Raw genomic sequence first — 15,863 nt, forward strand, 5'->3', positions numbered from 1 at the left:
TCTCCCATTCCAGGCAATAATCTCCGTAGCATGGTCTGGCACTGGAAACACCTCCGCTGGGGAGGGAACATCAAAGTATCTATTTAATTTGCTAGATTTCTTAGGGTTGACAACGACAGGAGTATCGAAGTCGTCCAAAGTAGCCAAAACCTCCTTTAATGAAACACAAAGGTGTTCAAGCTTAAATCTGAAGGAAACCACTTCCGCATCAGAAGAAGGAATTACACTATCCAAGTCTGAGATTTCACCCTCAGAGGCTACCGAAGTATCCTCCTCTTCCAACTGGGAAAGAGCAACTTGGCTAGCCTGTACAGGATCTGATACCTTACTATCTGATTCTCTCCTTTTCCTCTTACGTCTCCCCTGCAGCATGGGGATGGTAGCGAGGAACCGCAGGGCACTGCATGTGACGGTAATACGGTTTGGGACACTTGAGGAAGAAAGACTGTGGCATTGCCTGAACAGTATCAAGCTGAGAGAATAGTGGCTCATAAACAAACAGTCTGTCTTTGTACATTAGAGTTCTTTCAATACAAGAACTACAAAAACGCAAAGGGGTTCAACTTGGGAATTCAAGCAAAGTTTGCACTCTATAGCAGGCATAGACTCTAGGTCTGTCTTGCAAATAAATATCACAACTTAAAAAAAAAATGTAAAAAAATTGTTACTGTCCATTTAATTGATAACTCATAACATTAACGGTAAAAATCGGAATAAGAGATCCGCTAGTCCAGAGATACCCTTAAGGGCAAATTTTACAGACCCCAACAAAAAAATGTTATAAATTCAGAAAACATCTCTCTGGCACCCTCTATACCTCAGCGCTAAGCTGAGGTGCCTACCTGTTCCTCTCTGTCACGGAACGTTGTAGAAGAAAAACGGAGAAGCTGACTCTCAAGAATAAAATAGTCCTATATAAGGTGCAGCCTATCAACTGCTGTAGTGCCAGGGATTCTTAAGAAATAAAATGGCACTTACCTGTACCCTTGACTGTCCGACAAGAGGATAGCTCACCTGGCATAAGAGGAAGCCACTCCTCACAGAGACCTGTGGATAAAAGAAGGAACAGAGTGAGCCTACTCTGGCATTCTGTTTGAGGGCAGCAATTTTGTCAGGAAAACGCAGTGAGGCCCACCCCACAAGTTCCTAACTGCTTGAAAGCTACCACAGCTCTACTGAAGGGACTAACGTGGAGTACAGCTAGACTCAGCTTGTCAGGGAAGATCAGTGCAAACCTGCTCAGGCTTCCAAAATAATAAAATCTTGATAGAAGAAACACCTAAACTTCACCTCCTCCTTGCACTGAAGACAAAGAGAATGACTGGGGATTGTGGGAAAGGAAGTGATACTTAACAGCTTTGCTGTGGTGCTCTTTGCCTCCTCCTGCTGGCCAGGAATGACATTCCCAACAGTAATTGATGATTCCGTGGACTCACTGTGTCTTAAGAAAGAAACAATAATGTATTCTTATCTGATAAATTCCTTTCTTTCTTGGTGGTCATAGTCCACAAACCTGCCAATTTTTGTTTTTCCTAGTTGGTGGCAGTTTCAGCTTTTCACTTCTTTATCCAACTGTCTTTCTCACTTCTTCCTCCTATTCTTGGCTATACAATATACTGGGATGGTCAGGGAAGTAGGAGGGATATTAAAGCACTTGGCCACCAGGAGGAGTAAAAAACACCTTACACCAAGTGATGAATTCCCAACAGTAAAGAATCGTGAACTCTCCCCACCAAGAAAGAAAGGAATTTATCAGGTAAGAATAAATTAAGCTTTTAAAATATTGGATCTGTTTTTCTTGTGTATAGTGCAACAACTTTTTTTTAAAAATCATATATCACAGCATATTAGTGAAAAAATAACCTAGAAACACTTTTTTAAATCCACATAGCTGAGGTTTCTGTAAGTCACATGTACAAAAGGTTATAGGTCATCTTAACCCATTAGTTGCAACACATTATGTAACAAGTGATTAAGATAATTTCTATCATATTTCTTTACAAAAAATGTATGTTTAGCTCAGAGTTTATGTTTTCACTTTAACAATAGAAAGCAGGGAAATTCCTGGTTCCAGCACTCGCTGACATAACTTTAAAACGTTAACTCCCCTCTCCCCAAACATTTTAACCTTCTGTTACTAAATTAAGAGCTCTAGGGGTAACATTGAAAGGTTTTAACCTATTTATTTCTTCTTCTCTTGCTTTTCGGATACCGCCCAACTTTTTCTTTGCAAGAATGAAATTTCGAATTTTGTCGTCTTCAGCTTCCTGATGTTGCTTTTCAAGCTCTGTAAGAAAATTCTTATCTCCTACATGTGCCTTTTTAGATAAGAATCAAAAAGAAAGAGAAAACAAATAATGACAAAATAGAAAACAACAATTTGAAATTTTTGCTAAGGATCAACAACTAAACCAATGAACCCTACATTCATCTCAAGTCTTGCCAACATTTACATAAAAAAGCAGATTTTGTTTGTGAACACAAGGCCGAATTTGAGACAGGGCTTGTATTTGAGATGATGATTTCGGCACACAAGGCCGAATCTGAGATTGGGCTTGTACTTGAGATGATGCTTTGGGCACACAAGGCCGAATCTGAGATTGGGCTTGTACTTGAGATGATGCTTTGGGCAAACAAGGCCGAATCTGAGATTGGGCTTGTACTTGAGATGATGCTTTGGGCACACAAGGCCGAATCTGAGACAAGGCTTGTACTTGACACAATGCTTTGTGCATAAGGGGCACAATGTGACACTGAGTTTGTACTTGGTATGGTGTTTTGGGAACAAGGGGCAGAATGTGAGACTGGGCTTGCACTTGTGATGATGTAAAAAATATGTGATGGAGGATGAAGAGTATCAGGGAATAGGTGAGTGACATTATGTAATATATATATATATATATATATATATATATATATACTTACATACATATATGATGTAGAGAAATAATTAAAGGGACAGTATACACCATTTTTTATTAAACTGCATGTAATAGACACTACTATCAAGTAGTTACTTAGAACCTTCCCGTTTAGCTCTGTTTAAAAGGTTACTGGAACACCCAATGCAATTGGGAAATATCAGACACTCCCCTCTCCCCCTTTTTTGCATATGAAAAGACCCTTTACACAAACAGAAGCAAGCTGGAGTAGGTCTACGTCTGTATTGTCCTAAAACTTTGGGGCTTGGTTTGGAGTCTGAAAATCAGAGCAATGTTATTTAAAAATAAGCAAAACTATCTATTTTAAAAACAAATTGAATGTGAAAATCAGGCTAATGTAAGTTGCATTAAATTCTGAAATCAAAATTTAACCCAAACCAGTTGCCAGTTGAATACACATAGGTTAGCTGAAAAACACAATCAAAGAGAAGACAGTTGTCTCAAATGAAATGAGGTCACTTCAAAAACTTTTGATCACTACCTAAATAAGTTGGTAATAAAATTACCAACATAACGACCTCCTGCAATAAGAAGGACGAAAGTCTGCTGACTATCAGAAATCTCAGGAGGGTAAATTATTTAACACAGGCAAATGATGGGACAAAAAAGTCCTTCCAAGTCCCAATCCACAGATTCCCAGACTGGATGGCAGTTTAGATCTTAATATAGAAGTAGACATTTACAGGCATGTGAAAGCAGATTGGGATTTTAAATAACCTATATTACAAATTTTCAAATATTTAATTTGTACCTCAGATTGTATAAATAATATATATTTATGGATCTGGGGGGATGTGTCTAATGCTTATATAATATATTAAATATGAAGTGAAGTAAATATGTATTGAATTTAAAATGTTTGACTGTATTTCAAAATAAATAAAGACAAATTGTATTATTCCAGAAATCTAATAAACCTCTGAGATGACAGCTGTCCTATGAATATTTGTCATAGACATGAGTCCATGCACTCAAAAATTATTAAGACATATGAAATGATGTAATATATACATATGTTAAAAAATAAATAATAATAATGCTCCTATATCTATCTGTCAGGATTTAATCACCACAGAATGCTACTTACAGATTATATATATGATATAATCCAATAGGAAGTATATATATATATATATATATGTATATATATATATATATATATATATATATATATATATATATATATATATATATATATATATATATATATATATATATATATATAACAAAGAAGGAATGAATCCAGGCGTCTCCAAGTCCGTTAAAACATTGACGTTTATTCAAAAATTTTAAAAAGGTAGGTGCTGAAAGCAGAGCTCCATAGGGTAAAAAGAGTTAAAACTAGGTCTTACATGTTTCAGCCTTCACGGCCGTAATCATAGACTTACTCCCTTGGTATATGGGAGGTGTTTTTATAGGGCTTACATCCGCCCATTAAAATCAACACTCCTTAACCCATTGATTACCAGCAGTTATTAGTTATACAATGAATACAAAAAATACATATTAATGCTATTAAAGTTGTTAAATTAATATGGCTAAACACATCATTTCATTTCATTTATTACATTGTTACATTTCTTCAGATAAGGACCATAGAGAAAGGAAAAAGACTTTTCTAATATATATATATATATATATATATATATATATATATATATATAAAAAAAAGATTTAATATTATGACCAGGTCTAATATTTAAATGTATAAGAATACATACTAGATTTAATAAATATGCCCATATCTAGTCTTAAAATATACATATGCAGTTAAACTAAAAAGCCCATATATGTTGACCAGATAGTTTATGAATACTAGGCTAAATAAGTATATTAAGTATACGTTTTAAAAATATATAAGGGAATGTATTTTCCCTGTAGCTGAAAAATGGAACTACACTCCAGTCGCCTGTTGCCCCCTCCGGTGTCCAATATGAGAATTGCAGCCAAAGGTATTCAATTGGGAAATTGAATAGCCAGTGGATTAGCCAATGAAAGCTAAGGGCGTAATCACAGATTTTTCCATTGGGTGATTTAGAATTGAAGTTGGAGTCGGTCACAGACAAAAAGACTATGCAAAGAAGGGGAAAAAACACACTTTGGTTGGGGGCCTGGTTTGGAATAACTCTCTGTGTTTGTGATACCCTGTTTGCAAAAGTACCTTCACGTATGACTTTGGAAAACTCTGATTGAAAAAGCTGAACTCTCATATTGGTTACTGATAACGTATTAGCGGTTGTTTTATATTTTTAAATCAAAGGTATTCTATAGCTCTAGTTAAATTGTAGCTGTGGTTTGTAAGTGAAATTTGTAGTTATGGGTAGGTGTTCCATAGGTCTATGTAGTCTATAAATAATCATATCTAGCATCAAGCAATTTACTGTTCAGAGGAAAGATTTTGTATTCCATATTGATAAATTCATTTTTATTTACTGTGAACTCTCTTAAGAATTGCACATAAATTGGCTAGTGTGTTGAATTGATAATTGTATAACAATCTCTGGCCTAGATTTAGAGTTGGGCGGTAGCCGTGAAAACCAGCGTTAGAGGCTCCTAACGCTGGTTTTGGGCTACCGCCGGTATTTGGAGTCAGTCATTAAAGGGTCTAACGCTCACTTTCCAGCCGTGACTTTTCCATACCGCAGATCCCCTTAGTCAATTGCGTATCCTATCTTTTCAATGGGATCTTTCTAACGCTGGTATTTAGAGTCGTGGCTGAAGTGAGCGTTAGAAATCTAACGACAAAACTCCAGCCGCAGAAAAAAGTCAGTAGTTAAGAGCTTTCTGGGCTAACGCCGGTTTATAAAGCTCTTAACTACTGTGCTCTAAAGTACACTAACACCCATAAACTACCTATGTACCCCTAAACCGAGGTCCCCCCACATCGCCGCCACTATATTTAAATTTTTTAACCCCTAATCTTCCGCTCCGTACACTGCCGCCAACTACGTTATCCCTATGTACCCCTAATCTGCTGCCCCTAACACCGCCGACCCCTATATTATATTTATTAACCCCTAATCTGCCGCCCCCGCTATTGCTGACCCCTGCATATTATTATTAACCCCTAATCTGCCGCTCCGTACACCACCGCCACCTACATTATAGCTATGTACCCCTAATCTGCTGCCCCTAACACCGCCGACCCCTATATTATATTTATTAACCCCTAATCTGCCCCCCTCAACGTCGCCTCCACCTGCCTACACTTATTAACCCCTAATCTGCCGAGCCGACCGCACCGCTACTATAATAAAGTTATTAACCCCTAATCCGCCTCACTCCCGCCTCAATAACCCTATAATAAAAATAGTATTAACCCCTAATCTGCCCTCCCTAACATCGCCGACACCTAACTTCAATTATTAACCCCTAATCTGCCGACCGAATCTCGACGCTACTGTAATAAATGGATTAACCCCTAAAGCTAAGTCTAACCCTAACACTAACACCCCCCTAAATTAAATATAATTTAAATCTAACGAAATAAATTAACTCTTATTAAATAAATTATTCCTATTTAAAGCTAAATACTTACCTGTAAAATAAACCCTAATATAGCTACAATATAAATTATAATTATATTGTAGCTATTTTAGGATTTATATTTATTTTACAGGTAACTTTGTATTTATTTTAACCAGGTACAATAGCTATTAAATAGTTAAGAACTATTTAATAGCTAAAATAGTTAAAATAATTACAAAATTACCTGTAAAATAAATCCTAACCTAAGTTACAATTAAACCTAACACTACACTATCAATAAATAAATTAAATAAAATACCTCCAATTACCTACAAGTAAACCTAACACTACACTATCAATACATTAATTAAATACAATACCTACAAATAACTACAATTAAATAAACTAACTAAAGTACAAAAAATAAAAAAGAACTAAGTTACAAAAAATAAAAAAATATTTACAAATATTACAACAATTTTAAGATAGAAGATGCCGCTTGGATCAAGATGGTTGCCGGTCTGGATCGCCTCTTCTTCCCGGATAGGATGAAGACTTTGGAGCCTCTTCTGGACCTCTTCAGCCGCAGGATTATGGATCGCCAGCCCCCGCTTGGGTTGGATGAAGATTTCGGAGCCAGGACCGATCGGTGATACCCGGCGAGGTGAAGATAAGGTAGGAAGATCTTCAGGGGCTTAGTGTTAGGTTTATTTAAGGGGGGTTTGAGTTAGATTAGGGGTATGTGGGTGGTGGGTTGTAATGTTGGGGGGGGTATTGTATGTTTTTTTTTACAGGCAAAAGAGCTGAATTCTTTGGGGCCTGCTCCACAAAAGGTCCTTTTAAGGGCTGGTAAGGTAAAAGAGCTTTGAACTTTTTTAATTTAGAATAGGGTAGGGCATTTTTTTATTTTGGGGGGCTTTGTTATTTTATTAGGGGGCTTAGAGTAGGTGTAATTAGTTTAAAATTGTTGTAATATTTTTCTGATGTTTGTAAATATTTTTTTATTTTTTGTAACTTTGTTCTTTTTTATTTTTTGTACTTTAGTTAGTTTATTTCATTGTAGTTATTTGTAGATATTGTATTTAATTAATTTATTGATAGTGTAGTGTTAGGTTTAATTGTAGGTAATTGTAGGTATTTTATTTAATTAATTTATTGATAGTGTAGTGTTAGGTTTAATTGTAACTTAGGTTAGGATTTATTTTACAGGTAATTTTGTAATTATTTTAACTATTTTAGCTATTAAATAGTTCTTAACTATTTAATAGTTACCTGTAAAATAAATATAAATCCTAAAATAGCTATAATATAATTATAATTTATATTGTAGCTATATTAGGGTTTATTTTACAGGTAAGTATTTAGCTTTAAATAGGAATAATTTATTTAATAAGAGTTAATTTATTTTGTTTAAATTATATTTAACTTAGGGGGGTGTTAGTGTTAGGGTTAGACTTAGCTTTAGGGGTTAATCCATTTATTACAGTAGCGGCGAGATTCGGTCGGGAGATTAGGGGTTAATAATTGAAGTTAGGTGTCGGTGATGTTAGGGAGGGCAGATTAGCGGTTAATACTATTTATTATAGGGTTATTGAGGCGGGAGTGAGGCGGATTAGGGGTTAATAACTTTATTATAGTAGCGGTGCGGTCCGCTCGGCAGATTAGGGGTTAATAAGTGTAGGCAGGTGGAGGCGACGTTGAGGGGGGCAGATTAGGGGTTAATAAATATAATATAGGGGTCGGCGGTGTTAGGGGCAGCAGATTAAGGGTACATAGCTATAATGTAGGTGGCGGTGGTGTACGGAGCGGCAGATTAGGGGTTAATAATAATATGCAGGGGTCAGCGATAGCGGGGGCGACAGAATAGGGGTTAATAAGTTTAAGGTTAGTGGTGTTTAGACTCGGGGTACATGTTAGAGTGTTAGGTGCAGACGTAGGAAGTGTTTCCCCATAGAAAACAATGGGGCTGCGTTAGGAGCTGAACGTGGCTTTTTTGCAGGTGTTAGGTTTTTTTTCAGCTCAAATGGCCCCATTGTTTTCTATGGGGGAATCGTGCACGAGCACGTTTTTGAAGCTGGCCGCGTCCGTAAGAACCGCTGGTATCTAGAGTTGCAGTGGCGTTAAATTATGCTCTATGCTCCCTTTTTGGAGCCTAACGCACTGAAAACCCAGCCATTCTGTGAACTCTAAATACCAGCGGTATTTAAAAGGTGCATGGGGAAAAAAGCACGCGTAGCTAACGCACCCCTTTGGCCGCAGAACTCTAAATCTAGGCGTCTGGGTTTAAGTGAAGTATATTAGATTATATTGGGTTGAAAATAGTGAATTATATTTCCCTGGAAATTCCATTAGATTGTGGGAGTTAGGCTAAGATTTAATTGTGAGATTTGAACATAGGCGAGTACAAACGTTGTTAAATAAGCTATATATATATATATATTGAATTGGTTAAACTTTATGGCTATTTATAAATTGTTCTAGTATAATTCCTGTGTGATATTTAATAAGCAATTCATTTTGAGTTAAGATTAATTTATATAAATATTTGATCCATTCATGGGATAATAGACAATATCTACTAAATAGTAATTTAATCTAAATATCTCTATAGCCTGCTTTATGTTCTAATATTGTATTGATCAATTGATAGATATAACTGGTCATAGGTGATATTCAGTTACTATATAAATAATACCAATGTGTATATAAAAAATAACTGATCAGAATTTAGGAATATTTTATATTGAGATTAAATATTAATGTTTAATAATAATATTGCTGTCAAATTTATAGATGTTTCAATAATTTTATTTTAGGGTACACTACAGAGATTTAACATCTTACTGGAGTGTATTGAAAAATTCTGCTATATTAATTGGAGACATCGCTGACAATAGTTTTACACTGCTATTAATTATTATTATTCGTAATTACAATACGTAACATGTTGGTGGCAATTGCTGCTGATAAATACACCAACATTACTGGAGGACACTCCAGAGACGTATTAACAAGAGGGCCCTGTATTTACACATGGACTTAAGTCCACAACAGGGATCTAGTGTTTGGGATTTGGAAGGTTTAGTGGGTGAAATGTGTAAAGATTTAATGTCTGTTTATACTTACTCCGCAGGACTAGTGAATCTGGCTTTTTAAAAAGTTCTTACTCAGAACTTTGTAATTCAAAGGCAATACTCTTAAATTCAAGAAATTATTAGTAAGGTCAAGTTGTGAATTTAATTTCTTAAACCATTTCCCTGATTAAAATGACTAATAGAAATGTCATTATTATATGTTATCCTAAACTAACAAGAAATTGCAGAGAATTAGTACAGAATTAGGCTTTTCACTAGTTGACTAGTACCTTTTCCCTCCATACTGGTAAGCTATAGTGATAGTTTTCCACCCTGTTTGTTTATAATACTTTAAAGGGACAGTCTAGTCCAAAATAAACTTTCATGATTTAAATAGGGAATGTAATTTTAAACAATTTTCCATTTTACTTTTATCACCAATTTTGCGTTGTTCTATTGGTATTCTTAGTTGAATGCTAAACCTAGGAGGTTCATATGCTAATTTCTTGAAGGCTGCCTCTTCTCTCAGGGCATTTTGACAGTTTTTCACCACTAGAGGGTGTTAGTTCATGTGTGTCATATAGATAACACTGTGCTCACGCACGTGAAGTTCCAGGGAGCCATCACTGATTGGCTAAAATGCATGTATGTCAAAAGAACTAATATAAGTGGGCAGTTTGCAGAGGCTTAGATACAAGATAATCACAGAGATAAAAAGTGTATTTATATAACTGTGTTGGTTATGCAAAACTAGGGAATGGGTAATAAAGGGATTATCTATCTTTTAGAACAAAAAAAATTCTGGTGTAGACTGTCCCTTTAATCTTTTGCATTTTAATGTAATTTGAATTAATAAAATTGTATGAATTATTTATTATTATTACACTATTCAGAATAACATTTTATGTGGATTATATACAATTATAATTCAGAAATATTTTCTGCTTCATTTGTATAAATCTTTATTTTAAGTAGGGTAGTATAATTTTAATTGTATGTTTATTTATTTATGACAGGGACAACGCAGATAGCTGTAGTAGTGGAGAATGCCAAGGTTTAATAATCATTAAAATAGACTAATTTAGACAAAGATCACTCATTTGCCAAGAAAAAAAGTAATGTTATATCCTGTTTCAGACACACAAAATAAAATTCATGTTATAAAAAGTGTAATCTCTGTACTAGTATAGTTATCAGTACATTTGTGACTATTTATTGCACAATTTAGCAGCATGATTGTTGAAGTAGCCCTTAGATGTCACCAAGCTTAGACAATTCAGTTTAAAACAGGATATTAATAAATCTACAAAGTGATTACTTACAAGATGATCCATCATGATATGTCGTTTTTGTTCTATTTTCATTTGTGCCAACTTGTTCATTTCTAACTCATACATTCTTGTTAGTTTCCTTATTTCTTCACCTTCTTTCATCTCTGTTATTTTCTCTAACTCGGCAGCATGTTTGTGTTCCTCTATCCTAAATATAAAACAAACACAATTAACTCACCACAGTGCTCAGCTGTTTTGGAGCACAGATGCTGCTTACATTCTAGTACTACTATAAGTCATTTTTTAGTGAGAACCCCAAACTAACTGTATATTGTTTTATTTCAGTGGACCCAACAGATTTAAAATATTCCATTATGTTATGTATATATCATGACACTTGGGAAATATGCAACAAAAAGCGTGAAAAATGCATATTATTATTAAAGTTTTAAGCAACAAGGTTGCAAACAATAGTGTGTGAGATTTTTTTTCTTAAACTATATACTCAGGAGAATTGTTTTTTTTCATCCTCATGTAGTAAATATAGGCCTTTTGGTATATTTTTTATATCTTTGATCTGCACATAGGGGCTCACCTGAGCTTCTACTCAAATAAATGCACATTTATTTAAGCCAGATGATCACCTGGCTTAAATATGTTTTTTTCCAATATCCTATATAATAAATGGCCAAGTATGTTTGTCAGATGCAGTCATGCGCAGTAGAGACTGCACGTGATAAACATACCTGACCGTTTGGATCCTGACACTCAGCACAGAGCAAGGCTGAAGCGGAGTGTCAGTGAGCGTGGCCGATGGGAGCGTTGCGATGGGGGCGTGGACGGGTGTCGCGAGGAGCATGGCCGGGTGTCGCGAGGGGCGTAGCCGGCCGGGTGTAGCCGTGATGGGGCGTGACCGGGCGGGGTGCCGCGATGGGGCGTGGCCAGAGGGCCAAAGAGGGGGGGAGAAGGGCCAAAGAGGAAAGAGAGCCAAAGAGGAGAGAGAGCCAAAGAGGAGAGAGAGCCAAAGAGGGGGGAGAGCCAAAGAGGGGGGAGAGATAGAGCCAAAGAGGAAAGAGAGCCAAAGAGGAAAGAGAGCCAAAGAGGAAAGAGAGCCAAAGAGGAAAGAGAGCCAAAGAGGAGAGAGAGCCAAAGAGGGGAGAGAGCCAAAGAGGGAAGAGAGGGAGCCAAAGAGGGAAGAGAGGGAGCCAAAGAGGGGGGAGAGAGAGCCAAAGAGGGGGGGGGGAGAGAGCCAAAGAGGGGGGAGAGACAGCCAAAGAGGGGGGGAGAGAGCCAAAGGGGGGGGAGAGAGCCAAAGAGCAAAGAGAGCCAAAGAGGAGAGAGAGCCAAAGAGGAAAGAGAGCCAAAGAGGGGGGGAGAAAGAGCCAAAGAGGGGGGGAGAGACAAAGAGGGGGGGAGAGAGACAAAAGAGGGGGGAGAGAGAGAGAGACTAAAGAGGGGGGGGAGAGAGCCAAAGAGGGGGGGAGAGAGCCAAAGAGGGGGGGAGAGAGCCAAAGAGGGGGGGAGAGAGCGAGCCAAAGGGGGGGAGAGCCAAAGAGGGGGGAGAGAGAGAGACAAAGAGGAAAGAGAGCCAAAGAGGAGAGAGAGCAAAAGAGGGGAGAGAGCCAAAGAGGGGGGGGGGGGAGAGAGAGCCAAAGAGGGGGGGGGGGAGCCAAAGAGGGGGGGGAGCCAAAGGCGGGGGGAGAGCAAAAGAGGGGAGAGAGCCAAAGAGGGGGGAGAGAACAAAAGAGGGGGGAGAGAGAGCAAAAGAAAGGAGGGAGAGAGCCAAAGAGGGGAGAGAGAGGGGGGAGAGAGAGCAAAAGAGGGGAGAGAGAGAGCAAAGAAGAGGAGGGAGAGAGAGCAAAAGAGAGGAGGGCGAGAGAAAGCAAAAGAGAGGGGGGAAGAGAGAGCAAAAGAGAGGGGGGGAAGAGAGCAAGGGGTGGGACCGCTGTACTGCAAAAAAACAGAATTTATGCTTACCTGATAAATTACTTTCTCCAACGGTGTGTCCGGTCCACGGCGTCATCCTTACTTGTGGGATATCTCTTCCCCAACAGGAAATGGCAAAGAGTCCCAGCAAAGCTGGCCATATAGTCCCTCCTAGGCTCCGCCCACCCCAGTCATTCGACCGACGGACAGGAGGAAATATATATAGGAGAAACCATATGGTACCGTGGTGACTGTAGTTAGAGAAAATAATTCATCAGACCTGATTAAAAAACCAGGGCGGGCCGTGGACCGGACACACCGTTGGAGAAAGTAATTTATCAGGTAAGCATAAATTCTGTTTTCTCCAACATTGGTGTGTCCGGTCCACGGCGTCATCCTTACTTGTGGGAACCAATACCAAAGCTTTAGGACACGGATCAAGGGAGGGAGCAAATCAGGTTACCTAAACGGAAGGCACCACAGCTTGCAAAACCTTTCTCCCAAAAATAGCCTCCGAAGAAGCAAAAGTATCAAATTTGTAAAATTTGGCAAAAGTGTGCAGTGAAGACCAAGTCGCTGCTTTACATATCTGGTCAACAGAAGCCTCGTTCTTGAAGGCCCATGTGGAAGCCACAGCCCTAGTGGAGTGAGCTGTGATTCTTTCAGGAGGCTGCCGTCCGGCAGTCTCATAAGCCAATCGGATGATGCTTTTAAGCCAAAAAGAAAGAGAGGTAGAAGTCGCTTTTTGACCTCTCCTTTTACCAGAATAAACAACTAACAAGGAAGATGTTTGTCTGAAATCTTTTGTAGCCTCTAAATAGAATTTTAGAGCACGGACTACGTCCAAATTGTGTAACAAACGTTCCTTCTTTGAAACTGGATTCGGACATAAAGAAGGTACAACTATCTCCTGGTTAATATTTTTGTTAGAAACAACCTTAGGAAGAAAACCAGGCTTAGTACGCAAAACCACCTTATCTGCATGGAACACCAGATAGGGCGGAGAACACTGCAGAGCAGATAACTCTGAAACTCTTCTAGCAGAAGAAATTGCAACCAAAAACAAAACTTTCCAAGATAGTAACTTAATATCTATGGAATGTAAAGGTTCAAACGGAACCCCTTGAAGAACTGAAAGAACTAGATTTAGACTCCAGGGAGGAGTCAAAGGTCTGTAAACAGGCTTGATCCTAACCAGAGCCTGAACAAATGCTTGAACATCTGGCACAGCTGCCAGTCTTTTGTGTAGTAAGACAGATAAAGCAGAGATCTGTCCCTTTAGAGAACTTGCAGATAATCCTTTCTCCAAACCTTCTTGTAGAAAGGAGAGAATCTTAGGAATTTTTATCTTATTCCATGGGAATCCCTTGGATTCACACCAACAGATATATCTTTTCCATATTTTATGGTAAATCTTTCTAGTTACCTGTTTTCTGGCCTGAACCAGAGTATCTATCACAGAATCTGAAAACCCACGCTTCGATAGAATCAAGCGTTCAATCTCCAAGCCGTCAGCTGGAGGGAGACCAGATTTGGATGTTCGAATGGACCCTGAACAAGAAGGTCCTGTCTCAAAGGTAGCTTCCATGGTGGGACCGATGACATATTCACCAGGTCTGCATACCAAGTCCTGCGTGGCCACGCAGGAGCTATCAAGATCACCGAGGCCCTCTCCTGATTGATCCTGGCTACCAGCCTGGGAATGAGAGGCAACGGTGGAAATACATAAGCTAGGTTGAAGGTCCAAGGTGCTACTAGTGCATCTACTAGAGTCGCCTTGGGATCCCTGGATCTGGACCCGTAGCAAGGAACATAGCTTATCTGAAAGTACAGACATGTTAAACAGGCTTAAACTTGTCAACAAAGCACAAAAAACGTTTTAAAACAAAACCGTTACTGTCTCTTTAAATTTTAAACAGAAAACACTTTATTACTGAATATGTGAAAAAGTATGAAGGAATTGTTCAAAAATTACCAATTACCAATTTCACCACAGTGTCTTAAAGCATTAATAGTATTGCACACCAAATTTCAGAGCTTTAACCCTCAAAATAACGGAACCGGAGCCGTTTATAAATTTAACCCCTATACAGTCCCAGCTATAGTCTTTGCTGAGACCCAACCAAGCCCAGAGGGGAATACGATACCAAATGACGCCTTCTAGAAGCTTATCCAGCAATTTGTAGATCCTCACACATGCATCTGCATGCCCTGCTCTCAAAAAACAACTGCGCAGTAATGGCGCGAAAATGAGGCTCAGTCTACAACTAGGAAGGCCCCCTGACTGGAAAAGGTGTCTAACACAGTGCCTGCCGTTTAATAAACGTTCCCCAAGTTTATAAATGCAAATTGTCAGCATAAATATGAATAAAATGCCCAAATAAAGCAATCGATTTAGCCCATAAAAATGTCTACCAGTTTTTTAGCCCATAATAAGCCCTTTATTCTGTTTGTTTGACTAAGAAAATGGCTTACCGGTCCCCATGAGGGGAAATGACAGCCTTCCAGCATTACATCGTCTTGTTAGAAATATGGCTAGTCATACCTTAAGCAGAAAAGTCTGCTAACTGCTTCCCCCAACTGAAGTTACTTCATCTCAACAGTCCTATGTGGAAACAGCAATCGATTTTAGTTACTGTCTGCTAAAATCATCTTCCTCTCACAAACAGAAATCTTCATCCTTTTCTGTTTCAGAGTAAATAGTACATACCAGCACTATTTTAAAATAACAAACACTTGATAGAAGAATAAAAACTACATTTAAACACCAAAAAAACTCTTAACCATCTCCATGGAGATGTTGCCTGTGCAACGGCAAAGAGAATGACTGGGGTGGGCGGAGCCTAGGAGGGACTATATGGCCAGCTTTGCTGGGACTCTTTGCCATTTCCTGTTGGGGAAGAGATATCCCACAAGTAAGGATGACGCCGTGGACCGGACACACCAATGTTGGAGAAATGGCCCGTGTACACGGGCTTTAGTACTAGTATATATATATATATATATATATATATATATATATATATATATAAGGGCTTTATTTTAAAGTCTTAGGGAACTTTTATTATTACCTAATATAAGGGCCTAGAGATGCCCAGCTTGTAAAAAGGTTTCAAAAAAGTGTGTTTTTTATTTTAATTTTGTAGAAGGTGCTTGAATTTTATATTCCCCACCACTAACCC

At 38.3% G+C, this 15,863-nt stretch overlaps 1 protein-coding gene across 2 annotated transcripts in view; it reads right to left on the reverse strand.

Moving 5' to 3' along the window:
- The window catches only part of CFAP210 (cilia and flagella associated protein 210), a 131,655-nt gene that overhangs the window by 61,546 nt on the left and 54,246 nt on the right, over nucleotides 1–15,863 (reverse strand). For both annotated transcript variants that reach the window (XM_053698411.1, XM_053698410.1), the window contains 2 exons: nucleotides 10,807–10,963; nucleotides 2,179–2,318 (listed from right to left, as the gene is read on the reverse strand). In XM_053698411.1, coding sequence (XP_053554386.1) covers nucleotides 2,179–2,318; nucleotides 10,807–10,963 — 297 coding nt within the window. The remainder of the gene's footprint in view (nucleotides 1–2,178; nucleotides 2,319–10,806; nucleotides 10,964–15,863) is intronic.

This window comes from Bombina bombina, chromosome 1 (genome assembly GCF_027579735.1).
Source record: "Bombina bombina isolate aBomBom1 chromosome 1, aBomBom1.pri, whole genome shotgun sequence".
Classification (NCBI taxonomy): Eukaryota; Metazoa; Chordata; class Amphibia; order Anura; family Bombinatoridae; genus Bombina; species Bombina bombina.